We start from the raw sequence: 27,426 nt of genomic DNA, 5'->3' as shown, positions 1-27,426 counted from the left end.
TCCCTTGCCTTGTGGACATACTCTTAACAGCTTGCATCAGCTCCACTCTTCACACAAACAACAGGCTGCAGGGCAAGGAAAGAAGACATGGCATCAATGGGTTTCCAGCTTGCTGTTATGAATGACCTCACATGTAGAGTGGTCATTCAACTGTTTGATGATGGCAATAAACACTGCAGGCATTCTGTAGTGGTGCATCAGTTTCCAGATAACTTCTTTGTCCAATATGTCAAAAGCCTTCTTAAAGTCTACAAGTGGTATGTAGCTGGGGGACTGCCATTCACTGATTGTTCAATGATAATGCACAGTATGGCAGTGCATGACTATAACAACAATAATAATGTATAACTTTCACATGGCACAATTTCCAGTTCAAATGCTACTCACAGGATCCAGTTAATTATAAGTAAACATGACATCAAAATTTCATAAAAGCTCTCTGTCAAAAAAACAACATCCACTGCATTCACAAATAAAAATCAATACTTGCATTCATGAATACAGCAGTCTTGTTCTTCACACAGACTTTCACCTGAGGCTGTCTCAAAGCCTTTCAAGCATAATTCTACCCAAGACCTTGCTGGGGACAGGTACCTCGCCAGCTGTGGCAGTATGAGAGATAATCTTTCCTTGGACAGTTTTATGAGGTATCCCTTTTCCTATCCTTCTGGCACTTTGTCTTGAACTCCATACCTTCTGCAGTAATGGATGCTGCACCTCAGTTGATATTTGTGTGTCTGCCTTTAGTGCTTCTAGTGGTATGCCACCTGAGCCATTGCTATTCTTCAAGTTCGTGACAGCCCTAGCAATTTCATCCATCAGAAATTGAGAAAAAGTATAGCTTTACAGTCCAAAAATGAGAGTGAAATGAGTTTCTTCTGTGAAAGCAGCTGATGCAGGAAAGGAAATGAGTGGAAACAGAAACCAAAACCACTGTAAATGCACATTACAAACATTTCCCAGCAAGAGGGATCCGGCAATCTCCATGTTGTGTCAACAGCCAACATGAACTCTTCAATCATGTTGGAATGTGAACTGCTGAAAAACAACAGAATGCTGGCAATGAGCCTGTTCTATTTTCTTAATAAAGGCAGTCACAGTCAAGTTAAAGGGCAAGTGGGTTTCTGTTTCTGTTAGCTTGCCAGGGTAGTTTTCCCCCAGCTGATATAACTAAATCAACACATATAACAGTGGAAGCCACTGGGGCCCAAGGCCATAGTTTTCATCAAACAAACCCCTTCACTGGCTCAGCACTTGCAACTCACCATGTTTTTCCAGGCGCAGTATCTCCGGGGCCAGGTAATCTGGTGTTCCCAGAATGCGCTCCTCTTCCTGGGGTTTGGGTTCGGGTCCACGCCTTACCCCTTCCTTGGGCGTCTTGTGCAGCTGTGAGAGGGACAGAGGGCGGCGCAGTGGGGTGATGGTGTCGCTGTGAATGGCAGCCTGCACATGGTAACACAGCCCACTGTCATAAATGCATATGATTATCATCACTGTTCTATCATCATTATTACAATGATTTAAAGAACATGAGGCACAAGCACAGTCAGGTGATTCAGTGTTGCCAGCACTCACTCACCCTGTCTCTGCCGGCTGGCCGTTCCGGTGTGGCCAGGCCGGTGACCCTGCTCCAGTCCACAGCACTGTGTGTTTTCCCCTCGCCCACAGCACTGCCCCTCACAGCTGCATGGTACAGTGTCCTCACCTCCTCCTGCTGGGGATCAGGAGAAGGAACAGGAGGAGGAATTTTAATGTCCCATCACACAAACTGGTGGCTGCAGACATTTTGTTTGAGCATCAATTTTCACATTTGAATGTTATCACTTAAAAATAAATAAATAAGGTAGGAGAGGATGATGGGAGTAGGGGTGGTAGGTGGGGGAGTGGGGGTGATTATATGGTGTGTTGGGGGAAACAATCAAAAAATAAACATTTGAAATAAGTATAGGTACAATTAAAGGAAATAACTTAATGAGCTTTGTAAAAGGGAAGTAGGTAGTTAATTGAACAATAGAAACAACTGATAATGACAGTAAAAAGCTACAAACATCAATGTTCGCAGTGACTTTGATGACATTAGTGCAGGTTAGTCTTCATCAACTCAAAGTAAACAAGAGAGGCAAGGCCTTTAAGACTCACTTGTGATACCCTTTAAAAAAAAAAAATCTAATTGTTAAAATGTGTTCTGTATTTGTTATTAGAAAGCTTAGGGTTGGAAAAAAAAGAAAAAAAGAAAAAAAGTCCTGACGGCAGATTCGGACCCTGCGTGTTCGGGTGAGAAGAAACTGTCTTACCCAATACACTATCATGGCTCCTAAACTGATGTTAAAAAATTTAACATTTAAACATGCTTTTTTAAAGGGCAATAAATCAATTGCAGTATCCACAGTGAGAACGCTGTTTAAATCATATTATTCTGGTGTATCTTGGGCATTCAAAAAATCTTTAAGGGCAAATAAAATTCTTTTTAAGTCTGCGGTAAAGGAGACGTGGCTATAACCGCAATCACACTGCAACATTAGCCATTTTCTCTGGATCTAGATAGATGTACAAGTTTAGTTACACCCACCGGGAATGTATGACACGGTCGATTCAATTTCTCTTTTATGTTCATTCTAGTTTTATAGTTTTAAAGTTGATATGAAATTTGAGTATTTTGTTAAACTAATAACATGTAGAGCCAAGTACAAGTACTTCTAAACATCGTATGAAGTAAAAAGGACTTCATTTTGAGAAAAGTCAAGACTGGAAATTTTTACGTTTCATCAAGGGTATTAACTCTCATGGTTTTGCCTCTGTTTTTAACTGTGAATTCCGAATGATAAGGGGCATAATCCTTAAGTGATGAGGCATTCACAAATCTTTCTCTGAATAAATATTTAATGGTCTCCTTCTTCAACTTTCCATTACATGTTATCGTGTATTGTCGATTGAATATAGGATTGAATGGGCAGGTCAACAACTTGAAACAAAATGGCATCCTTCGCGTTCACGAGGAATATGAGCACCTGCTTTGAATATGTATAAATATGTGTACGCAACTGATTTTTGCCCATGACCTTCAGGGCTCAGCCAATAGATCTGTAAAGTCCACTCGTAGTACTGATTTTAGTATTCTCCAAAAAAGACCACTTGGGCAAATGAACAGTGAAAGCCCTGTACATAGAGTAAAACACACAAGCTTTTTATGTATTGAGTATAATTTCAAAACATAATGTTTAAGATGAGAAAGATCAGTTTAAAGCAAACTAACCCCCAAGCAGTAATTACAGATTAATTTCCCTTTTTTACTATCTGCACCAAAGACATGCACCAGAAATATAACTTCCATGCTTAGCAAAAGAAGTTCTTGTTTGAACAAAAAATGATAAAAATGACTGCTCTTGTTGTTGTGTCAGAATATCAGATCGAAAAGCCAATTTTAGAGAGAGAAAAAAAAAATTATCAGATCGAAAAGCCAATTTTAGAGAGAGAAAAAAAAAATTATAACAGTAAATTCAGTTTGCATATAATTTGGCTTCTTTTTAAAAAAAAATTTGTGCCCATCCCAGAGGTGCAATATTGTTTTGAACAAGATGACTGGAAAGATCTTTTTCCTATTTTATGCCAAATTTGGTGTTAACTGACAAACCCATTCATCTTCTTATATGGTGCACACAGTGTATGGTTAAAATCTGTCAAAACGATACCGTGAATCAGAATCACTTCGAGGTCTACTGCCTTATCATCATGAAGTTCGGGTGTTGAAAATGACTGGAACTTCCCTATGAATCAGCTTACAAACAACAAACAATTTACATTCATACAAACGCACACGAAGAAGCAGGGACAGGACAGATTCAAGAAGCTGAAGATCGACAGAACAGACATGTGAGCAGATGATGCAACATGTAAAGAGTGTTCTGATGATGGGCCTCAACATCGACTGAAAGTACAAACATGGTCACGGTAGCAATAGCAATCAATAATCAACTTATCAGTTTGATATGCGCTTTATAATATGCTGCACTTTAAAAAAAATTTTTTTTTTAAATTGATATAACCCACCAAACGCTGACATGGATTACAGGATCTTTAACGTGCATATTTTATCTTCTGTGTGCGTATACACTGGAAGGGAGTTCAAGAACTAGTTGGTCTGCACATATGTTGACCTGGGAGATCAGAAAAATCTCCACCCTTTACCCACCAAGCGCTGTCACCGAGATTCGAACCCAGGACCCTCACATTTAAACTCCAACCCTTAAGTTTAACCACTCAGCATAAGGTTGTTAATCTTTTTTTCAATTTGGAGATGTGTCTCATAATCGGAAGTGCCTTATAATCAGTAAAATATTGTAACAGCAATGAAATCATATAAAATCATGTTGCTCATTGCACAGATGATGGCAAAGAGGCCATCACTGAACACCCACTCTCCCAATTCATTGTTTGTAAGTCATCTATTTTTGAAGAATTGTTTTAGCAGACTGACCTGTTTAACCATATCTATACCGGCAGAACCACCTAACTGTCATTTCATTGCATCCTTCAGATACCGTATGGTATGTCCACAAAACTGAAGTGTGTGAGTTTTGTACCAGAAAACAATGGCGATGGCAATGATCAACAGAAAAAGCAAAGCTCTCACTAAGCACTTACAAAGTCAACGTTTTTGGTGGCCCTGTGGCTGGGTCCCTCAGCAGCAGACGCTGTCTCTGGAGCAGGCTGAAGCCCACAGACAGCATGCTGGGCAGACTCTCCTGCCCCCTCCCCTTCCCTTGGTGCCTGACTACTCCCTTCCCTTGCCCCCTGCACTGCCACTGGGTCACCATGACTTCTCTCCCCTGTGTCAGTGTCGCTGAGGAGGCTCAGGTTTGCATCCTCTGCCTCCGTCTCTGGGGAGCTGAGTGCAGGGGAGTTGAGGTAGTCAGGCAAGTTCAGGGCAGATGCAGGTCCCCGCTCTCCAGATGCCACGTTCTTTCCCAGGGCTGTCGGGTAATGGCAGTCATGATCCAACCCAGAGCTGCTGGAATGTCTGGAAGTGATGCGCACTTTCCGGGGTACGTGATGATCAGCAGGCTGAGCTTGTCCCCTTTCACAGTCCATGGGCACATCTGGCCCATCAGAATCTCCTTCAGAGTGGTGTCCGGTGGCACCATGCTCTCTTTTGTTCCCCTCTGACAGACCCATGACCACAATCTCCTGCGTCAGCCCTGTGTGAGCGGAAGAGCTACTATGATCTGTAGCGTCCTTCACCACAGCATCGTAGCTACGTTTTCTGTTGGATGGCAGTCCCGACGCCCACTCCTTCCCCTGGGCTTGACTGGCCTCGCTGTGACTGCCCTGGGAGCTCCTCTGCAATTCGCTCTCCTCTGGCACCGATTCCAGGTCGGTGCCGTGATGCTGCAAACCCAGCAGCTCTTCCTCCCGCTTTTCCTCCGCAAGGAGCTCGTCGGACGGGGACCCCTCCCGGAAACTGCGCAGGCTGCGGGCAGAGAAGGAGCTGTGCACCGACCGGTTGGTTCTGTACTGCACAGGGGTGCTGTCATACGAGTTGTCCTGGCGAGCACCACACCCCCTGTCCACTGATCTGTCTTGCCCTTCCTCCCGGACAGGGGTGGGGGGTGCCAGGACTGACAGGTCCCTCAGGTCGTGGTGGGTGCTGGAGAAGACGTCATCATTGGAGGAGATGGAGGAGTCTGCCAGGTGGCCGTGGATGTGGCTGAGGTCCGCGGCAGCAACGAGGGAGCTGGAATGGCTGGAGCGGCCCTGGCTGGTATCCATGGTGGAGGAGTGCTTCCAGTGCACGCTCTGCACCAGTGTGGGTGTCAGGTTGGTCACCAGAGGTCTAGACTGCCTGGGGGTCCTGACACACACACCTCACACACTTTAGACATACACACACACACACACATTTTAGACATCATGCACACTTAACAGACATCATAAACACACACACATACATAACACACTTTAAATATCATACACACCTCACAGACTTCAGACATACATATACACACACACTTTAGACATACACACCTCACACACATTAGACATCATACACACTTTATAGACTTGAGACATACACACACACACACCTCACACATTTTAGACATCATGCACACTTAACAGACTTTACACACAAACTTTTTGTGTGTGATATGTGTGACTGTGTATGCATGTCTTACAAACCTTGCTAAGGTCTAACTGACAAGTAAAACTGATTCTGATTCACACACATGAGACATACACCCCTCAGACACACACCCCACACCTTACATCCATTAGACAAACACACCCATTGGACATACACCTCATTTCCATTACACACACACACCTCACACACATCAGACATATGCACCTCACACCCATTAGACACGCCTCACACCATCAGACACAAACCTCACACCCACTAGACACACTCACCTCACACCCATTACACACAAACATCACACCCACCAGACCTAACACACCCACAAGATACACACACACACACACACATCACACTGTCAGGTGCGTGTCACCAGCACACCCCCCTCACCTTGGGGACATGTCAGGGGTCAGCGTCAGGCGGAAAGGGAAAGGGCCAGGCTGGTGCAGCATCCTGCAGCCAGTGGACAGCTGCTGGGAGGGTGGCACCAGAGGACTGGGGGTCGCTGCTGCAGCTCTGTGGTGGCGTGAGGAGGATGGGGGTGATGCCAACAGGGACTTGCGGGTCTTGCTGTCGCGCTGGGCCACCAGTCGCTGCTGCTCCTGGTATCTGGGTGCCGACTGGGGGGGTGGAGGATGTTGAGGAGGCGGGGAATCAGCAGACTAATACTTTACACCAGTAAAAGATTTGATTTGATATGACCTGCTAGTGTCTGAACCCCCTCCGTGTGTAAATGCGCGCAGATCATCAAATCCATACATTAAAGATAATAATATTAATAATAATAATAATGGAACTCATATAGTGCCTATCCTTGGTCAGAGACCAAGCTCTAAGCGCTTTACATACTCAGATTCATTTGCATAACAGGCTGCCTTCCTGGGTAGAGCCGACTGACAGCTGCCATTGGGCACTCATCATTCGTTTCCTGTGTCATTAAATCAGATTTCAGGCATGCACACATACACATTCAGACAGACATGTAACATTTTACGTGTATGACCATTTTTGTTCATTTACTCTGCCATGTTGGCAGCCATACTCCATTTTTGGGGTGTGTGCATGCTGGGTATATTCTCGTTTCCATAACCCACTGAACGCTGACATAGGTTACAGGATCTTTAACGTGCATATTTATGCTTCTGCGTGCATATACACATGAAGGAGGTTCAGGCACTAGCAGGTCTGCACATATGTTGACCTGGAAAAATCTCCACTCTTTACCCATCAGGCGCCATTACCAAGATTCGAACCAGGGACCCTAAGAATGAAATGCTTTAACCACTTGGCTAATGCGCTCGTCTAGATGGTATGAAACACAAATACACACACACACAAAAAAAAAACACCAACAAAAAAAAAACAAAAAAAAACCAACTATAAGAATAAAGTCTTTATGATGCACAACATTCCTTTGGAGAAATCTACATTAGTCAAATATAGTCAGCCCATCGCTATACAATAATGATGTGTATTAAAAAAAAACAAAAAAACCCAACATATTTCAACATATGCTCACTACTTTCAGATACCACAATCAAGGGACACAAACTATGGCAGATCATTTTAAGTGAGGGTGTACATTTAGCGATTTCCAAAAGAACTTGATAATTCATGACTACTGAAGCTTTCCGAAGCCATGCTGCAAAAGTCAGATACAACCTGTCCATATGGTGCTCATTGAGTGTTTTATCCCATGACTCCATGTTACAGGCACCATCATTTGTGGGCTGACCCAGTTTTTGGTATGATATTGTGCAATGAAAGGGAGTGGAAAAGGGGGGTGGGGAAGAATTTTCTTTCAGTTTCTCGTGAAAGTTATAACTATGCTTCTGTTTTAAGCAAATTTCCATTTATTTCAACATCTTTGGGTTTTGGGTGGTCATGTCATCATTTTTTTTTTGGTTCAGCATTGTGTGTGACAAAAGCAGTCTTCTTTGTTTTTCTCTCTTTTAAGAGAAAGATAATTTAAACAACTAATTTGCAATGTGCAGCATGAGTCACAAGAGCAGATTGACACAACATGCAGTCTTCTTTGTTTTCCTCTCTTCTTTTTCCATTTAAAAAAAAAAAGGAAGAAAAAAAAACCCAGAAGACTAGTTTGCAATGATGCAGTATGACTCACAAAGGCGAGAGAGGAGCGCAGAGACAGGATCTGGCCAGGGGTGCGGTACTGGTCCACACGAGACATCGGTGTAAGCTGGTTGGATGCCAATGGAGTGCTGTCTGTCAGCATAAAACATTTGTTTTTTTGTTTTTTTTAATTTTGAAAATTAAAAAAATAATTTATCTGTATGCATATTTACAGTGTGTGTGTGTGTGTGTGCACTGTTTTGTGTGTGTGTGTGTGTGTGTGTGTGTGTGAAAGGAGAGTCAAGAAAAAGGGAACGACCCACATTTGTGATGTTACCAACCAAGCCCTGCTACCTGTCAGGGTCACCACCTGAAGAGTTTAAGCACAAGGGAAGCTACTCACTGACATCCAGGGACACTTTGGACAGGCCAAAGTCCGTCAGCTTGATGTGGCCGCTGCCTGCGATCAGCATATTGTCTGGCTTCAGGTCTCTGCCATGAACACGCCATGAAACATCAACATCCAACACACTGTGCTCACAATCACAACAGTCTGTCGTCTGTCACACCACACATGCCTCCACACCAACACACTGTGCTCTTAACAGTCTGTGTCACACTACACACCCAACACACTGTGCTCATAACAGTCTGTGTCAAACCGAACACACTGCACTGTGCTCACAACAGTCTGTATCACACCACACACAAAACACACTGCACTGTGCTCACAACAGTCTGTGTAACACCAAACACCCAACACACTGTGCTCACAAGTCTGTGTCACACCAAAAACCCAACACACTGTGCTTGCAACAGTCTGTGTCACACCACACACCCAACACTGTGCTCACAACAGTCTGTGTCACACCACACACCAAACACACTGCACTGTGCTCACAACAGTCTAACACCAAACACCCAACACACTGTGCTCACAAGTCTGTGTCATACATCACACCACACACCCAACACACTGTGCTCACAAGACACAACACACTGTGCTCACAACAGTCTGTGTCACACCACACACCCTCCACATCAAACACACTGTGCTCACTACAGTATGTATGACACCACACCCAACACACTGTGCTCACAACAGTCTGTGTCACATTACACACCCTCCACACCCAACAAACTGCTCACAACAGTCTGTCACACCACACCCAACACACTTCGCTCGCAACAGTCTGTGTCACACCACAAATCCAACACACTGTGCTCACAACAGTCTGTGTTACATCACACATCCAACACTGTGCTCACCACAATCTGTGTCACACATCTCAACACTGTGCTCACAACAGTCTGTGTCACACCACACATTCAACACTCTACTTTGATCACTGTGTCACACCACATCTCCTCCACACTGCGCTCACAACAGTCTGTGTCTGTCACACCACACATCCAACACACTGTGCTCACTACAGTCTGTGTCACAACATACCAAACACAATGTGCTCACAACAGCTTGTGTCACACTTCACACCCTCTACATCCATCAGACCATACCTACAAGAGCTTGTCCAGAGAAAAAGGCATATCATTAGCATGCAAACAGGGGCACACTGACATCAATGATCAGACAGGTGTAAAGTGCATAACAGACACTGTTAGAACATTATCTTCCACAAAATGCATTGCAAAACAGGGTCAACATACATAACCCAATCCAGATACTAGTCAACACTACCACCTAACACTGCATACAGACAAAGCACAACAATCATACCATACACAACACACAGGTATATGTAGACCAAAACGTTAGCCACCCACATGAGTGAGAGAGAGAGAGAGAGAGTGATTTTTTGTTTGGTTTTAATTTGTAATATCGAACAGTTTGCAGCCAGGGTTGAGGGACTGCATAAGTAGGTACTGGCAACCTTTTAAGAAAAATAAAAGTTCTGTGAAAACAACATTTAAACAAGCTTTGATTAAAATTATAAGTCAAAACAAACATCCCACAACAAAAATTATGTTTCTATTTATATCAGAACCAAAGTTACAGCCAACTGAAGTTCACTGAAACCACGCCTTTTTGCGTGTTATTTTGAGCTTTTGGACAAATCTCCAATTTTACAGCATCATTGCATGTATACTAAACAGAAACAGCTAGAAATTAAGGAAAATGAAATTTTGTATATAGTAAAGATGCCTATTTTTTCCCAGCTATATTACCTGATCATTTTATTGATATTGAGCTCTAAAACCCAGTTATTTTTTGCAAATTCTCACACAGGAAAATATGTCAAAATAGCAACAGGTACAGTCTCTTCATTTATCAAGCCATTTTTATGAAATAAAGTGATGTGTATTCAGCTGAGCAAGGCCTGTAAAATGGGGTACAGCAATAGTACAATTTGAAGACATTTTTTTTTTTTTTTATAGATCCATTGCAGATGATCATTAAAATTTAACATTAAATTCTTCTTTTCCATAACTGGACAGACACACACGCACAAATACACATCACTATCCTCTTTCTCTCTGACAGACCACACACTACCATGCCTTTTGAATTAAAAGTCACATTCAGCATGCTTTTTTCTTTCTTTCTTTACTTCTTTTTAATTTTTTTTTTAAAAAAAATTAAAAAAAAAAAAAAAATCATGTTATCAAGTTGCAGGAAAGACGATGTTCTGGAAAATGGAAATTTTTGTGCGTAGTAATTTGTGTTTTGTAAATAAAAGTGAAACCACTACCCACAAAATATATCTGTTGATTAATTTCATTTCAACAAACAGCAAGTTAATATACTTTTCACTGATTCCATCATGATGAATATAAGAAAAAACTAACATCGCTTCAGTCCAATTTGAAATGTGGTGCGGCAGTATGGAGTATTCCCAATGATCGAGCACTTTCATACACTTACTAATTGTGAAAAATACCGCCCTCTTAAATGTTTATTGATGATATAATCAACAGTGTGATAGTAAAACCAAATGAATGCAAAGGTTTTCCTATAATGTTCCAGAACCGACCAAAATCATTTGTTGAAGTTAAGCTCAGCTGCGACTGCCATTTCGGCATCTGAATGATGCATAGCCTCTCTTTCGGCTCAAAGCTCATCTGCACCAGTAAAGTCATGCGGTAGTTTTGTATATCATTCAACAGAAAATTAAAAGAGCTTCTGTTCATATAAAAAAAAATTTTTTTTTTTTTTTTTTTTTTCAATATTCACAATATGCCGTTGTGCAAGCCGAACTAATATTCACTGGAAAGATGAGGTTCAGACAAACACAGCTGTATTAAAAATAGCTCTGTAAATCAAATGGGACAGGCAAGCCAAGGGAAGGAAAGAAAAACGCGAAAATCAGTTGATGTGATCTGTGGGCCACGGCGTGCCAGAAGCCTTGACTACCCTCAATTTTTACACTTTTATTCAACCAAAAAACAAACAAACAAAAGGAAAAAAAAAAGCAAAAAAAAAAAAAAAAAAGCATTGAAAAGAGGAGAAACTGAACTTTATTTCCATATAAAACATATCTTTATTTCTTGATCATCACACAAGTTACAGGCCTGGGGAAAATGGGCAAAATCAACGTTTTTTAGTCTTGGCTTCAGTTTAACAAGCGAGGCTGCCGATAACGAGCTTAAGTCTTTATACCAAAACAAAGTCAACAAAGTTTGTTTAAAAACATTTAGATTATTTTAAACTGCCAATACAGAAACAGAGTATCAAACAGAAGTACTCCAACAGCAGAGAGATACAGTTTTCCTATTTCCACTGAGACTCAGCTCCCCAGTCAGAAAACCAATGTAACACCATGTATGAATTTCTACCCAAAACTGTTTCAAAATATATGTCAACATTTGTAGTTATCTCCATTTATTTCTTTATTTATTAATTCCTCATAAAAAAATCATTTACAAGAAACCAAAATATCCACATGCCACTTCAGTGTGAAAAAAAACTTCCGAATTTTTTTCACTTATTTTTTTTCTCTCTCTATCTCTCTAGTTCTACATTTTCTTTCACTTCCAGAGAACAAATGACAACATCGCTAAATCAGCCTGTCATACTTTCACTCACTACAAACACATCAGGAAGGAAGGTGGTAGAATAGTTAAGATGCTTATCTACCAATAGTGTCCTTCAGGGTCTGGGTTTGAATGCTGGAAGTGCCCTTTCTCCATAGTTTGACTGGAAAATCAAACTGCCCGTCTAGTCATTCAGACGAGACAATAAACCAAGGTCATGTGTGCAGCATACACTTGGTACACTGAGAAAGAACCCATGGCAACATAAATCTTGTCCTCTGGACAAATTCTGTAAGAAATCCACTCTAATAGGTACATAAATATGCATGCACTCAATTCTTGACTGGCTTGTTGGGTTATGATGCTTGTCAGGCATCTACTTAGCAGATGTGGTGTAACATATACGGATTTGTCTCAATGCAGATACGCCTCCTTGAGAAAAAGAAACTGAAAACTGAAACAAACACATCTCACTATTCAAACACACACACACACATCTTCTCCCACAGGACTCTGTGAATCCCCCATGTCATTCCACCCGTTCTACACACACACCCAGCCCACCTGTGGATGATGCCTTTGTGGTGAAGATGTTCCAAGGCCAAAGTGACCTCCGCCACGTACATGGCGGCCATGTCTTCCTCAAGGTAGCCACACACTGCCAGCAGGCTCTTCACGTCCCCACCAGCCAGGTATTCCATCACCTCCACACGCATGTAACCACAAGTCAATAATAATAACAATAATGATAAGGCCAAGTATTCCATCACCTCCACACACACCCAACCACAATACAAGTCAATAATAATAATAATAAGGCCAGGTATTCCATCACCTCCACACGTACCCAACCACAATACAAGTCAATATTAGTAACAATAATGATAAGGCCAGGTATTCCATCACCTCCATATGCACCCAACCACAATACAAGTCAATAATAATAATAATAATGAAGTGCTCTTCTATAGTGCTGTTCCCTCAAAGAGAGGCTCACGGTGCTTTACAAATTACATGTATAACAAGAAAGAAACAACAACAATCAAGAAAATTCAAACAACAATCGCTCATGGCGCTTGACAAATTACATGTTACAAATGAGAAGCAACAATGATCAAGAAAAAGAATCAACCACAATCACCATCTTTGCATCATGAACAGTACACACCCATGCACACACACAAACACAACACACAAGCACGCACACACATGCACACACACATGCACGCACACACACACACATACCCACACAGAGAGAAGAAAACATCATCAAGATGGTGGATAATGCAGGCCGATAAGTTTCTACTGTCAGAGTTTATGTAATTTTTCAAAGACATGATAAGGACAAGGAGTATGAAAAGTGTACATACTACAAAGGAATGGAAACCGACGAGATCGAAGTCTGGATCATCAAGCACACGTGAAGGAAAGGGTGAAGAGCAAAGAAAGTCCAGTCGTCAACGCTCCTCAGCTCACTCTAACAGCAGCTGCCCTGTCTATAGCCTACCCAAGAAAACCAACTTAAGGGTCCTCAACGTCAATGGCCAGAGTGTGCTACACAAACGACCGGAGCTCCTGACAGCGCTCCAGTACATCACCCCAACATTGTTTGGCACTGAGTCCTGGCTGAGCGGCATACAACCAGGAAAGCCTCCCAGTGGTTTAAGAATCGCCTCCAGCGAAGTCTTTCCGGACGACTACAACGTCTTCCACAACGACCGAAGCACTCCTGGCGAAGGTGTCTTCATCCTGACCCACAAGAGCCTCACAGCAGAAGAACAACCAGAACTGGTGAGCGACTGTGAGGTGAACTGGGTTAGAGTCAGGTTCCAAGACTGCAAAGACCTCTACGCTGGCGTCTTCTACATGCCCCAGCAGAATGCCAGGGACCATGCAGAACTGAAAAAATCTAACAAGCTGACAGCAGACAGCATGAAGGACAAGGACATCATCCTAGCTGGAGACTTCAACTGCCTCGACATACATTGGGACAACCATGTAGTCAGCCCCTCTGCGAGTGACAGGGCCATCCAGCAAACCATCATCGACATTGTCTCATCCTCCTTCCTCACCCAAACCCATTCTCAGCCCACCAGACAGTCCCAAATCCTTGACCTCATCTTTACCTCAAACCCCTCCTTCCTTAACATCTTGACTGCGCTGTTGACGTACGGCGTACGTCATGAAATTTTGCTCACCAATGCCGTACGTCATGTTACATTGTTTCATTGTTTCGAGTCCCGCATTACAGAAAATACAGTCTGCTAACCATCAAATTAGCTCCCCTGAGAGCTCTTTATCTCCTGATTTCTAAAAGCTAAAATTATTCACCTCATTGTCATATTTATGGCGAAAGTTTTGCAAGTTTGAACGAAGCTCAAGTTGTGTTTGCAAAGACATGGCTGAACGCAAACAAACCCCAACACTTGCACTAGTACTGAAAGAAACCCTTCACGATGCAAATAGTAGAGATGAAGATTGTGGACTGAATGAGACAGAACTGTGTGAAGTTGATACCGAAGATGCTGATTTTGACATGGAGGGGGGTGGGAGGTGGAGTTGGTTGATGAAAATGAACACAGACAAGATCAGCTGATTCAAGATGCAGGTGGGTGTTTACGAGGTTTCTCAGTTTATTTGCTTTCTGTTTGTTGTAACAATGAATATGACTGCCTTGTGTGTGTTTTGAAATGTGTTAGTGGTAAGTAGCTTCGTCAGTCACTGATCAATGTGTGTGAGTGAGAGAGTGTCAGTCACATGTGTACTGTGTGTGACCATCACAGCGCAAGGAGGCGTGGTCGCTGGCTGGCTCACTGTTGATAACAGCGTGTGTCGCTCGCCTAGAGCTTTCTGTGTATTCTTTCCTGAGTGTGTATTTGTTTGTTGTTGTTGTTGTTTTGTGTGTGTGTGAGAGAGAGAGTGGGGGTGTTGGGGGGGGGGGGGGTAGGGGCGAGAGGAGATGTTTATAAAACTGAAATCTGAGAATGATATACAGAATTGCATGCCTAAATTACTTTGCAAATGCAACACTTGTAGAAGTGTGTGTGTGTGTGTGTGTGTGTGTGTGTGTGTGTGTGTGTGTGTGTGTGTTGTCATTTTGTTTTGTATGAGAAAAAGAGAATGAAGGGGATGTGGCATACCATGAACCAGTTTCAGTGTGTGTATGTGTTGGGGAGCTGGGCTGGGGGGGGGGGGGGGGGGGGGGGGGGGGGGGGGGTTGCATTTCAGCTTCTGAAAACAACCAGAAATAAAATGGTACCATTTCATAACCTTTTTATATCTAAAAAAAACAACAACAACAACAACAAAAAACAAAAACAACAAACAAACAACAAAAAAAACCCTCCAAAACCCCAACAAACTTAGTCTTTTATGCAATGTGTTTCAGGTATGCAGCATGGTGATGATCATGGTGTTCATACTGGACCATATGGAGTTGACAACTTGCCACAAACCTACAGCTGAAGACCAGCAGCAGCAAGACCAAAGGGCAGTAAACAAGCCTCCAGCAATTCCGGATTACAACAAAAACATGGGTGCCATGGACCATCATGACCAACAGCTGCAGCCCTACGATGCCACAAGGAAAACCCTGAAGTGGTACAAATAGCTGTGTGTGCATTTTCTACAAATTGCCATGCTGAATGCACACACCCTCTACAAAAAAGCAGGCAACAGCAGTACACTCCTGGACTTCCAGAAGGATGTAATTAGTGCCATTTTTGGTGACCAAGACCCAGACACTGCTGAAGATGACCATGCTGTTCATCTGTGTGGACGACACACTTCATTGATGTCATCCAACATACCCCACAGAAGAGCCAGCCACAAAGGAGGTGCAGAGTCTGCTGGAAGAAAGGACAAAGAAAGTATGTGAGGTTCTACTGCCCAGACTGCCCCAGCGAACCAGCACTGTGTCCTGAAGACTGTTTGCACAAGTACCACACACAGCGTTTTTACTGGCGATAGATGCTGGGTGAGTACACCCTTTTCATTCTGTGTGGACTGTGTTGGAGTCTTATGGACCTGGACACTATTGCACAGCCTTGACAGTGTGTGTGGTTGATCACAACAGTCAGAAGAAGACTGGTTGATAACCTGGTTGATGTTGTAGCAGCTACATAATGGAATGACAGTCCCTTTTTTTTTATATTGCATTTTATGGAATTTTTGTGTCAGATTGACTCATTATTTGAACATGAGTATTGAAAACAAAATCTTGGTTCATTTTCTTTTCATTTGATATATACTTTTATGCACTTATCTTCAGTACTTTTTGAAATATAAGCAAATTAAAATGACTGGCGTGTTTTTCTTGTTTTTCTGAAAATTTTCTCAGCATAGGCTAAAGCAAAACGTACTAGCAGTGAAGGGGTTAAATCCTCCACCAGTGTCCCTGGCATCTCCGACCATGACATGGTAGTCGCCAACTTTGACACCAAACCCCACATCACCAAAGAACCACCCAGAAAGTTCTACAAATTCCACAAAGCTGACTGGGACCAGATGAGCGCTGATTTGGACACGTCAGCCCAACACATCAAGCAGCTGTACGATGCCGCCAGTGATGTGGGGGACCTCTGGTCGACCTTCCGCTCCCCCCTCCAGTGTGCCATGGACCATAGCATTCCGCAAGCCATGTCGAAGAAGCGCTCCTGCCTACCTTGGATCGACTCATCACTGATGAGACTCCTCAGGCGCAAGAAGAAGCTGTACCGATGTGCCAAGGTGACCAACGACTGGACCATGTACCGAAGTTTCCAGACTGCAAACGAGAAAGCAGGCGGGCAGAATGGCGGCATGTCAACCGTACAATTCAGGATGGCCTTGACAGCAGCAACACTAAACCGTTCTGGAGCTTCGTGAAGGCAAGGCGGAGGGACAATGTCGGAGTCTCCCCACTTTGTGAAGGTGGCAAGCTGCACAGTGACTCTTGCTCCAAAGCCAAGATCCTTCTCAGGCAGTTCAAGTCTGTCTTTACCACTAGAGATGACAACCAGCTCCCCAGTACTATCCTCTCAGCCCCTTCTATAGAGCAGATCAAGATCTCCACAGCCGGTGTGGCCAAGTTGCTCCGGGATCTCCAACCCCACAAGGCTCTGGGCCCCGACAGCATCCCAAACACAGTGCTGAAGACCTGTGCCGACAGTATTGCCCCTACCCTCAGCCTTATCTACCAGAGGTCCCTGGACATGGGTACTTTACCCAGCGACTGGCTCACCGCCAACATCTCTTCTGCCTTGCCAGCGCTCAAAATTCAGTTCAAGAAACTCTGTCGCTGTTTGCTTTTCAATCGCGAGAAGACAACATGGCAGGGCTAGGAACAACCAGTGAGTCAACAGACCAAGTCTTTTCCTCTGACCACGATTCCGCTTCAACATCACAGCAATGTGTCACTAATGAGGATATTATGCTGAAACTCTGTGCTAACGGAAAGGAAATTTCAAAACCGTCGCGATTCGTTGAAGAACTGCAAGCAACATTGTTTTCGCTGCAAACTGAAAACAAAAAACTTAAAAAAAGAGATCATGGAATCTAAGAAGAGAGAAGACGAGATGAGGGACAGACTGACATCAATCAAAAGCACTGCGGAAACTGCCTATCGTCGAAGCGAAGACCTAGCAGCGTACATAAGAAGAAACAATATCTGAATTTTTGGCATCGACGAAACTGGACAAACAACAAACAGGAGACACAGGAGTGTGAAAAGAAAGTGTTGGCGCTCTTCAGAGACAAACTGAACGTGAAAGTTGACATCAGCGATACAGAAACAGTTCAGTGACTGGGTGTGAAGAAAACTCCTTCCTCTGGCTCCTCAGCAAGCACCACTCCACGGGGCATCATCGTCCACTTCATGTCAAGTAGGGTGAGAGATAAGATCCTTCAAATGCGACGGAAACTTCGAGGTACCTGAGTTATCATAGTCAAGGACCTGACCCCCACAGCATATTCTCTCTTGTACTCTGTACAAGACAATCCCAGCTGCAAACAGGCCTGGACGGTGAACGGCAAGGTGGCGATGGAATCCGACACAGGGAAAATAATGAACATTGCCACTCTCTCTGACTTGCACGATCGCCCGAAGGAGACACTTTTGTTGTCTGCTAGTTGAACAGGACAAGGACAGTTTCAGTTTCAGTAGCTCAAGGAGGCATCACTGCGTTCGGACAAATCCATATACGCTACACCACATCTGCCAAGCAGATGCCTGACCAGCAGCATAACCCAACGCGCTTTGTCAGGCCTTGAGAAAAAACGGAAAAAAAGGTGAATAAATAATAGGTAAGCGTACATAAATAAATAATAATTATAATATAAAAAAAAGGACAGCATTGGGGTGATCAACAGCATAGCAGCCCTGGTAGCGGTTCTACCAGACTTTAAATGATGCCGGACAGTACAATGTTTGCTTCGTTTTTGTTTGTCATGTTTTGTTTTTGGGCTTTTTCATTTTCCTCATTAAACTTGAACTTGAAATTGAACTGGAATCAGACGTTTGAGGCCTGTGAAAGCCTGTTCGTCATTCAGTTAGATACAGTATACCAGCATGCATGGCCTAATGATAGCATACTGGATCATAAATACTTGGAGAGTTGGCCAAATAAGCGTCTAACCTAGTCTTGAAAGATGACATGGTTAGGGCAGTTACAACACTGTCTGGCAAACCGTTCCATTTATTAATGACTCGTTCAGTAAAGAAGGAACTGCACACTTTAAGTCTACAATGTGATTTATTTAGCATTAAACTATTACCTCTTCTGTCTCTACTTACTGCAGGTGATAGTTCGGGATTTGTGGTCTTGTAGATTCCGTGTATGTATTTATAGCAATCAATCATATCTCGCCACTGCCTCCTAATTTTTTTTTTAACAGTAACTTTAGTTATAAAGTGAACAAGGTAATTAGAGGTAATGCTGCAAATTATATAATACTTGATATTGAAATGCTTGAGAAGCGCTATATATTAGCAAATATATATGGCCCAAGTGATCATGACTCACCTAGTTTTTTTTTAAATGTTTTATTAGAAATTGATGGTATGAATAATGAAAATATTGTCATAGGAGGAGACTGGAATGTCGCTCTCAATACACTCAAAGACACTTTTCGATACAGAAAAATAAATCACCCAAGGACCAGGAAAATGCTTTATGAATTAATGGAAAGATATAACTTGGTTGATGTCTGGAAGGAGCGAAATCCAAATAAGAGGCAGTACGGTTGGAGGAGGTTTAACACCATGCAACAAGCACGCCTAGATTTAAAAAAAAAAAAAAATCTAACACCTCTTATTAGACAGAATACATCAGTTACGTCAAGCTATCGGTCGGATCATTCTGTCACTGAACTAAAAATAAAACTGAAAGTGAACAGAAATAAGAGACAGTACTGGAAGCTTAACAACACACTGCTTAGGGATAAACAGTATGTTGAGATGGTTAAGAATGCTATCCTTATCTTAAGAAGCAGTATAGTATAATAATTTACAACCCCAAAAACATAGATAAGGTAGATAATAACAGCTTACAACTCCAGATTAGTGATCAGTTATTTTTATAAATGAAACAACTATTGATAAACTCCTGTGCTATTTTCGTACTAACAAGAATTTGTTTGCAAGATCTGCTTGTGATTACGGCCAAAAAATGGTGGTGGAGAGGTCTGTTTTCCCAAAATTGTGACAGGCTGTAAAATTTGCAGGCTGCACAAGGCTATCAAAGCATCCTTTCTTGGACTTGAAACTGGCTGTGTATTTCGAATTGCAGGCTGCACAATGCTACCAAAACCAATTAGCTGCATACTGAGTGATATGATATTCACAGTAATTGTTTGGCTGGAGCATTTATTGCAAAATATGGTGTTCACTGTTAAGTTACCTGAGAAAACACAAGCATTGTAAAATACACACACACACACACACACACACACTGACAGTATATTGTCACCTCTCACCAGATAGATGTTTTGTTCCGACTGCAGAGAGTAGTAAATCTCCACCACGAATGGACTGTGGATCATTGCTAGTGCATCTCTCTCTGTTGTTACTGTAACATATACAGAACTTCTTTTTAATATGAGGAGTTTGTATTATACTTACCATGTCAAACTGATGTAAACTAGGTCTATCTGTTTACTTTACTTGGCTAAATTTTGCAGTAACTGAGTGATACAACATCTCACCATTAGTCAGCTGTCTGCTAGCAAATGAAATGCTGTTTCTGGCAGTAAGTAAACAATCATTCCAATGGTCTGCAAAGAAATGTTCCATGTGAAGCATGGCAAGAACCGTGAGGACACACGGGTGGGCATTTGAGTTTGACATGGTAAGTATATTTAACCAAACTGGGAGTATAATATATAAACTCCTCATTTTGGTGTCACATATACTGTACCATGTCAAACTGATGCAGAATTCAAAACAAATGGAGGGCATTTGCCTTCTGGTTGACATGGAGAGTACTTGTGACAGCCAAGTTAGCCATGACAAAGGACCATATGCTGTGAGCATACAGACTTCCCTGAGGAGGAAATCAATGAAGGAAATCTCCAAACGGCAGAAGGCCACCTGCCAATCCTGGCAAAGAGGCACAGAGTGCTAAAAGGTGGCTGAAGTGGCATTAGCGCAAGCCTCCTGAGCTCTCCGAATCCAGCATTAAAGGAACTGAAAATGCCTAAGGTTCCGATGTGTAGGCATTCCAACCCAGCTTTCCAACCATCTAGGGCGGGATCGGGACGTAAGGAAAAAGCATAAGCGGTCAACTTGCTCCAGTCCAGAGAAAAAACATTCGCTGCCCCAGCTTCTGTGTCTGAAACCAGTGTGATAGGAATCAGGGGTCTTCGACAGACCTGTCGTAAAGAGAACCCCCCTTGCACGGTGTCCTTCTGTAGGGTCCACCATGTGGAGGACGCTCTTGAACCTTTAAGCACTTGCAGGGTCTTCCAAGTTCGCGGTGGCCTTCCTTCAGCTGGCCATACAATAGCATCTTCGGGATCCTGCTGTCTGTCATGCGGACAATGTGTCCTGTCCAGCGTAGCTGGCACTTGATCAGCAGGCTTTCGATGCTGGGCAGGCCGCTCCTCTGTAGGACCTAGAGGTTGGAGACCCTGTCTTGCCACTTTATGCCAAGGATCCTTCATAGGCATCTCTGGTGAAACTGCTCAAGTTGTTGAATGTGATGGCGATACGTTGTCCATGTTTCACAGCAGTACAACAAGGTGGTCAGCACAACAGCTCTGTAGGTTTTGATTTTGGTGCTGAGCTTGATGCCTTTGTTGTTCCACAGCCTGTTGTTGAGTCTGCCAAAGGCGGAGCTGGCCTTGGCAATGCGCAGCGTCACTTCTGCATCAAGGGCTCCGTTGCTGCATAGGGTGCTGCCCAGGTAGCAAAACTTGTCGACTGACTTGATCACTGTGTCATTGATCTTGATTGCAGGTGGGGGGGAGGCACTGGCGTTCTGTGAGCTAGCTGGTTGGTACATGGACTCAGTCTTGCTGAGGCTGATGGTGAGTCCGAAGCGCCTGCAGGAGGTTGAGAACCTGTCCATAATGAACTGCATGTCCTCATGGGTGTGTGCAGCAAGCATGCAGTCATCAGCGAAGAGGAGCTCTCTCAACAGTGCCTCAAACACCCTGGACCTAGTGTGGAGTCACCGCAAGTTGAAAAGTCTGCCATCTGTGCGAAACTGAATGTAGATGCCCCGTTCACAATCCTGGAAGGCGTCAATCAGCATGGCAGAGAAGAGAATGGAGAACAGTGTGGGTGCCAGGACGCAGCCCTGCTTCACTCCATTTACCACAGGGAACCGATCCGACATGTCAGTATTTTCCTGTACTCTCGCCTGCATGCCACCATGGAATGATGCAATCAGCTGGATTAGACTCTCTGGGCAGCCGAACTTTATACACACACACACACACACACACACACACACACACACATATATATATATATATATATATATATATATATATATATATATGCACACATACATATAAGTATACACCTAAACCTGCATACCTGTATACACGAACCAATATACACTGTAACACTGAAATAATCACAACCATTGGTACACACATGCATGCACATGCACACGTAAACATACATATATGTATTCAAGATACAGCAATTTCTCTTATTTTAGATGCTTTGTATATGTAATTAGCAAGATTTTGAATTGTGTGTTCATTTCTAGCAGCCAAAAGATGATCAAGTAAAAAATCAGGATTTCTATAATATTTAGGATGTATGAACTGTTGTCTCAAGTCCTCAAAAGCAGGGCAACCAAATATGAAATGGACTTCATCATCAGTTGCATTCATGCACACTGGATATTTCATTGTATTACAGTTTTTTGTTTTGTTTTTTTTTTGTTTTTTTTTTGCTGCCCCATCATCTGCACCATTTCAGTGGCATTACTCCCACGCTGCTCATTTAGATTCCCCCGTACATGGCCACACCCGGGTTCATCCGTCACAGTTCCACCGTTGGCAGTCCGCAGGGAACCAATGATGTTAGGTCACCAGGAGGCCACACACCAGAGGAGACCCTGCATTGCTGCTGAGTCACTTCGGAGGTGTTCAGTGGTGCCTGTTCTGATTCAACGTACTTAGGACACCACCTACTAAGCCCCCTACTAACGACAATAATGGCTTAGTTGCGGAGCCAGACTGAGTGAGCATCCCTCCCAGAGTGGAGACCACCACCACATCCCTCAAACAGCCCCACATGAATCTTCTGACACTGAAGACATTGACAGGACTCACCCCCAGCACAGAAGTGGAGGGGTATCAAAACTGAGGTCACAAAGACAGCAGGGCATGAAAGGCCACAGACTTTGAAACTGTTTTGTTTATACTGATGATGATGGAGGAGGAGGAGGATGACGATGACGATGTTGCTATGGAGGTCCATTTTGGTTTGGGACTGCGTGACAAGGCTGTACTCTACGTTTCCTATCATAATGATATCCCGGAGTTAACCAGGCCCAAGAGATACAGACACTTACAGTGTTGGTCAGGTAATTAGAGCAACACACCCTAAGACGCATCCTTGAAGTAGATGACACTCGACTGTGTGGTCCCAGTCTCCCCATTTAAGCCCACAGCACACTCAACTCTGGGTAGGAGCTGGGCACAGGCCAAAAAATCCACCTCCGCTGGGATTCGAACCCGTGTCCTCCCAGCCGTCAGTCCATGATGCTAACCACTTCGCCACGGCAGCTGGTTACAGTATATTTCTTATAACGAAGACAATGCACAGCTAGGGCAGAAGTACCAAAACGAAATCTTGTTAGAGCATATCTAATAAATCTATTTATATCCATTAACAAGTAAGGCTTTAACTTGTGAGATGACAAACTTTCTATATTCCAAAAACTTATCACTATTATTAACATGGAAATTCCAGTTCTGCCACCTACAGTCGACAAGTCTTTCAATATTTTCAAAAAAGAACTTATACAGCCCACACTTTGGTTCTCCCATATATACATGAAACCATAAGTATACAATATATCATGAACCTTAGAAACCAAATTGTTTTTTCCTTTGTTTGCTAAACTCGACAACATAATATAACATAAAAGATAATCTCTGTCTATTCTTGTCAACTTTAACCAGTATCTAATGCAATGAATAGAAGAATTCACAGTCAAGGGGAATCTATCTAGATCACCATAAACTAAATCATTTGGTGTTCTCGCACTCACACGAAGATACTTTTTTAATACAAATAAGTAACACTTTCTAACACTGATGCGGCATTTTCCAGACCCCATATTTCTGCGCCATACATTTGGATAGGTTGGATCTGCGCATCGGATAGCTTCAGAAGTAATTTAATTGTGTTACTGTTAAGTTTGTACAATTTACATAAAATGCTGAATGCAGCCCGTATTCCTCTACCTGCTAAATCATTACATGCATGACTTGACTTAATTTCGTAGAAAACAATATCCCCAGATATCAGTAAGAATTAACAACAAACATCCCAGATTTATCATAGAACCATTTCTCCGAAGAAGCTATAAATCCACCTTTTCTAAACACTATTATACTACTTTTATCCATGTTAACTTTTAGCTGTAGCTGGGTTGCAGCTTTACAAAGATTATTTAACTGCGTCTGTAAGCCAAGCACAGTTTCTGATAACAAAATTATATCATCTGCAAACAAAAGAATAAACAATTCAATCATCGTCAGTATGAAAAGGGAGGCGATGATGAGCGTGAATGTTGTCATGACGGGAAAATACTCCCTCCACAGTGCTGGGCTGAAATCAGGGTAGGGAAAGGGCCTTACCCTCTGCTGCGCCCAGTGTGGCTACAGGGCGAACCCCCACTGGGGAATCAACCCATGGGCGCCAGCCAAAGGGTGTTGGGAGAACATCTTCAGCCACGCTTGAGAGTGGGGGAGCCATGGTCCTCACATAGCACCTCATGAAAAGAGGTGGGGACATATGCGTGCTGGGAGGCAGTAAGGCCTACTGTTTTGACCACTTAAGGCTGAGGTAGGGGAAGTGCAAGCTTTCCCCACCTGGGTAGGCTGACCCAGAGGTGCTACGTCCTGAGTCCTGGATAAAGGTTACACTGACTGATACCAGCTGGGCCACTCCCGCTGATGCGGTGGGCAGCCGCAGTAGAGCACCAAATGTGTAAGGTAAGGGGTGCCGAGTTGAATTCGGGGAGGATAAGACATGGGGTCATCCCTGGCCCCCAGAATGGGGGGTCAACCCGTGAGTGCTAACCATCCTGTGAACCCATCTGCAAGGCTCACTGGCACATGGACTTCTAGGAAGGGGAAAAAATAAAGAAAAAACTTGTCCAGGTTGGTGGGAAGTCTAGTAACCTGTCCCGACCTGGGTGTCCCAGGACCGCCTGACACATGCGTGCCTACCCCAGCAGGGAAGACTGGGACGGATAGCTGCTTACCTGACAAGCAGGAACATACTATAGGGATACTGGGGTGACCTGACCTGGGGAGAGCACGAGAGTGTGGCCCTCCCCAAGGCCATAGGTGTCCGCTCCCACTAAGGGAGGTGGGGGAGGGGACTTGGCATGGGAGGGATGGAGAGAGAGAGAGCAGTGCCACCACTGAGAGCCTGTCCATAAACAGAGAATAGAGGGCTTAACCACACCCCATTGTGACATCAGGTCTGGCCTATAACTTGAGTATAAGATTAGCTGTAAGAGAGAGGGAGATAAATATATATGTATGAATATATACCTGTATGTGTGTGTGTGTGTGTGTGTGTGTGTGTGTGTGTGTGTGTGTGTGTGTGTTTGTTTTAAAGGCCATCTACACAGGCAAAATAGGGACACATCCCTCAAGAAAACCATCCTCCTCTTGAGATCCAAACTCCAATCCCCTACAGTCCTCTTCCTGACTGTATTAGGAGTTCGAGCTGTTCCACCTCAACGTGTCAACAAAGACGCATTGGCCTGATCACAAACGGGAGAACCCGTGGGTCCCCGGACCTAAGATAGTCTCCTGTAAGAGCACTATCCCAACCTCACGGGTTTGGCAATTGCCAGAATCGTTAGCAATGCTCCGCGATGGGGACAAGTTATTCCAAAGTATTGCGGCGAGTCCGTAAGTAGAAGAAAGTCAGGAACAGTCGGCAACAACCAAAGGAGAGCAGAAGAGCAAGACAAAACTCACAAAATAAAACATCAAACAAAATGTTACAAACAGACGCAAATGATGTAAGATATATGAATACCGAGATGAAAACGTCCTGGAATGGAAAGCTGCAACAAACAATAAATATGCATGAAAATAACATTTCTAATGCATAAAAGGTTGACAAAGACTGAGCAAATTAATAATGTCACTTATCTGAAAAATGGCGGTCATTAAGAATGATTGTTTACCTCCTGCCGGAAACGGCATTTCATTGGCTAGCAGATGGCGGTCTATGGCGAGATGTCATATCATGGAGTTGCCACGAACAATTTTGGCCGAGAAGTGCAAACAGATAGGCCTGGTTTGCATCAGTTTGACATGTACAGTATATGATATTTTTCAGATAAGTGACATTATCGATTTGCTCTGTCTTTGCCAACCTTTTATGCATTAGAAATGTTATTTTCATACATGTTTATTGTTTGTTGTAGCTTTCTGGGATGTTTTCGTCTCAGGATTCATGATCTTACATCGTTTTCATCTGTTTGTGATGTTTTATTCGATGTTTTGTTTGGTTTGCATCAGTTTGACATGGTACAGAATATGACACCAAATTCAGACTTAATGAGCACCTACTAAAATGAGTCTTTGAATTAAGTGCACACCATTCTAACCACTCACAACAGACATGACAATGTTGCAAAAGGACTGCCACTCACAGAGTGCAAAAGGCATCCTATACATTCCAACCTGCCACACATTTAGTATATAACCCCTCACATCCAAACATCCTTCCTTCAAGAAACAAGAGAAAGAAAAAAAGTAAAAAAGCAAGCAGTCAAAGACCAGAGAAAGAGAGACAAGAAGGAAGGAATCACGAATAAAAGAGAGCTAAGAACAGGAGGTGAGTAGAGAAAGAGAGAGAAAGAGAGACAGAGAGGGAGAGGAATGGGGGTGTAAGGGGTAGAAGAGGAGGTGGGAAACAAAGAAAGAGAGAATGGAAGGAGAGGAAGGAACAGAGAAAGCTTTTAAAAAAAAAAAAAAAAAAAAAAAGAAGACCAGTAAAGACAGACAATTATTGCTTAAGACTCCCATACCTTGAGCAATGAGGTTTTTGTTGATAAGATCACATTTCTTCATCACTTTGATGGCATAAATCTTGTCTGGGTCTTTCTTCTTGCAGCCTAGGAACACCTTTCTGCAATCATGTCCTTATTCCTTACTGACCATAAAAGTGACAAGTACACTTGCTTCTGTCACACATAATTATAATACACAAACAGAAAAACAAACACACACACACACACACAAAATCAATAAAAGATTACAAATATGACAAAACTTCACACTGATGAAAGCAAACCATTAGTGGAAAAAGAAACAAAAAGCTACAGAGCATACTTAAACTTGTGAATTAAAAAAGAAATCAAATCAGTGCATTGTAAACACAAAGAAACGTTTTTTTTAAACTTCTTGACTGCGCTGTTGACGCACGGCATACGTCATGAAATGTCACTCGCCAATGCTGTATTGACGTACATCGTATGCGATGTTACAACATTCGATGTTTTGAGTCCCGGATTGCAGAAAATACAGTCTGC

At 43.0% G+C, this 27,426-nt stretch overlaps 1 protein-coding gene across 1 annotated transcript in view; it reads right to left on the bottom strand.

Moving 5' to 3' along the window:
* LOC143301296 (serine/threonine-protein kinase greatwall-like) overlaps positions 1–27,426 on the bottom strand; it is a 46,589-nt gene that overhangs the window by 7,584 nt on the left and 11,579 nt on the right. The window contains exons 3-11 of the mRNA XM_076615497.1: positions 26,923–27,023; positions 20,153–20,244; positions 12,764–12,903; positions 8,610–8,698; positions 8,259–8,359; positions 6,524–6,753; positions 4,642–5,848; positions 1,580–1,714; positions 1,266–1,443 (exon numbers count right to left, since the gene is read on the bottom strand). Of these exons, the coding sequence (XP_076471612.1) occupies positions 1,266–1,443; positions 1,580–1,714; positions 4,642–5,848; positions 6,524–6,753; positions 8,259–8,359; positions 8,610–8,698; positions 12,764–12,903; positions 20,153–20,244; positions 26,923–27,023 (2,273 nt within the window). The remainder of the gene's footprint in view (positions 1–1,265; positions 1,444–1,579; positions 1,715–4,641; positions 5,849–6,523; positions 6,754–8,258; positions 8,360–8,609; positions 8,699–12,763; positions 12,904–20,152; positions 20,245–26,922; positions 27,024–27,426) is intronic.

Source organism: Babylonia areolata, chromosome 27, assembly GCF_041734735.1.
Source record: "Babylonia areolata isolate BAREFJ2019XMU chromosome 27, ASM4173473v1, whole genome shotgun sequence".
Lineage (NCBI taxonomy): Eukaryota > Metazoa > Mollusca > Gastropoda > Neogastropoda > Buccinidae > Babylonia > Babylonia areolata.
The sequence above is the reverse complement of the archived record's forward strand: the minus strand, read 5'-3'. Positions and strand labels throughout refer to the sequence as shown.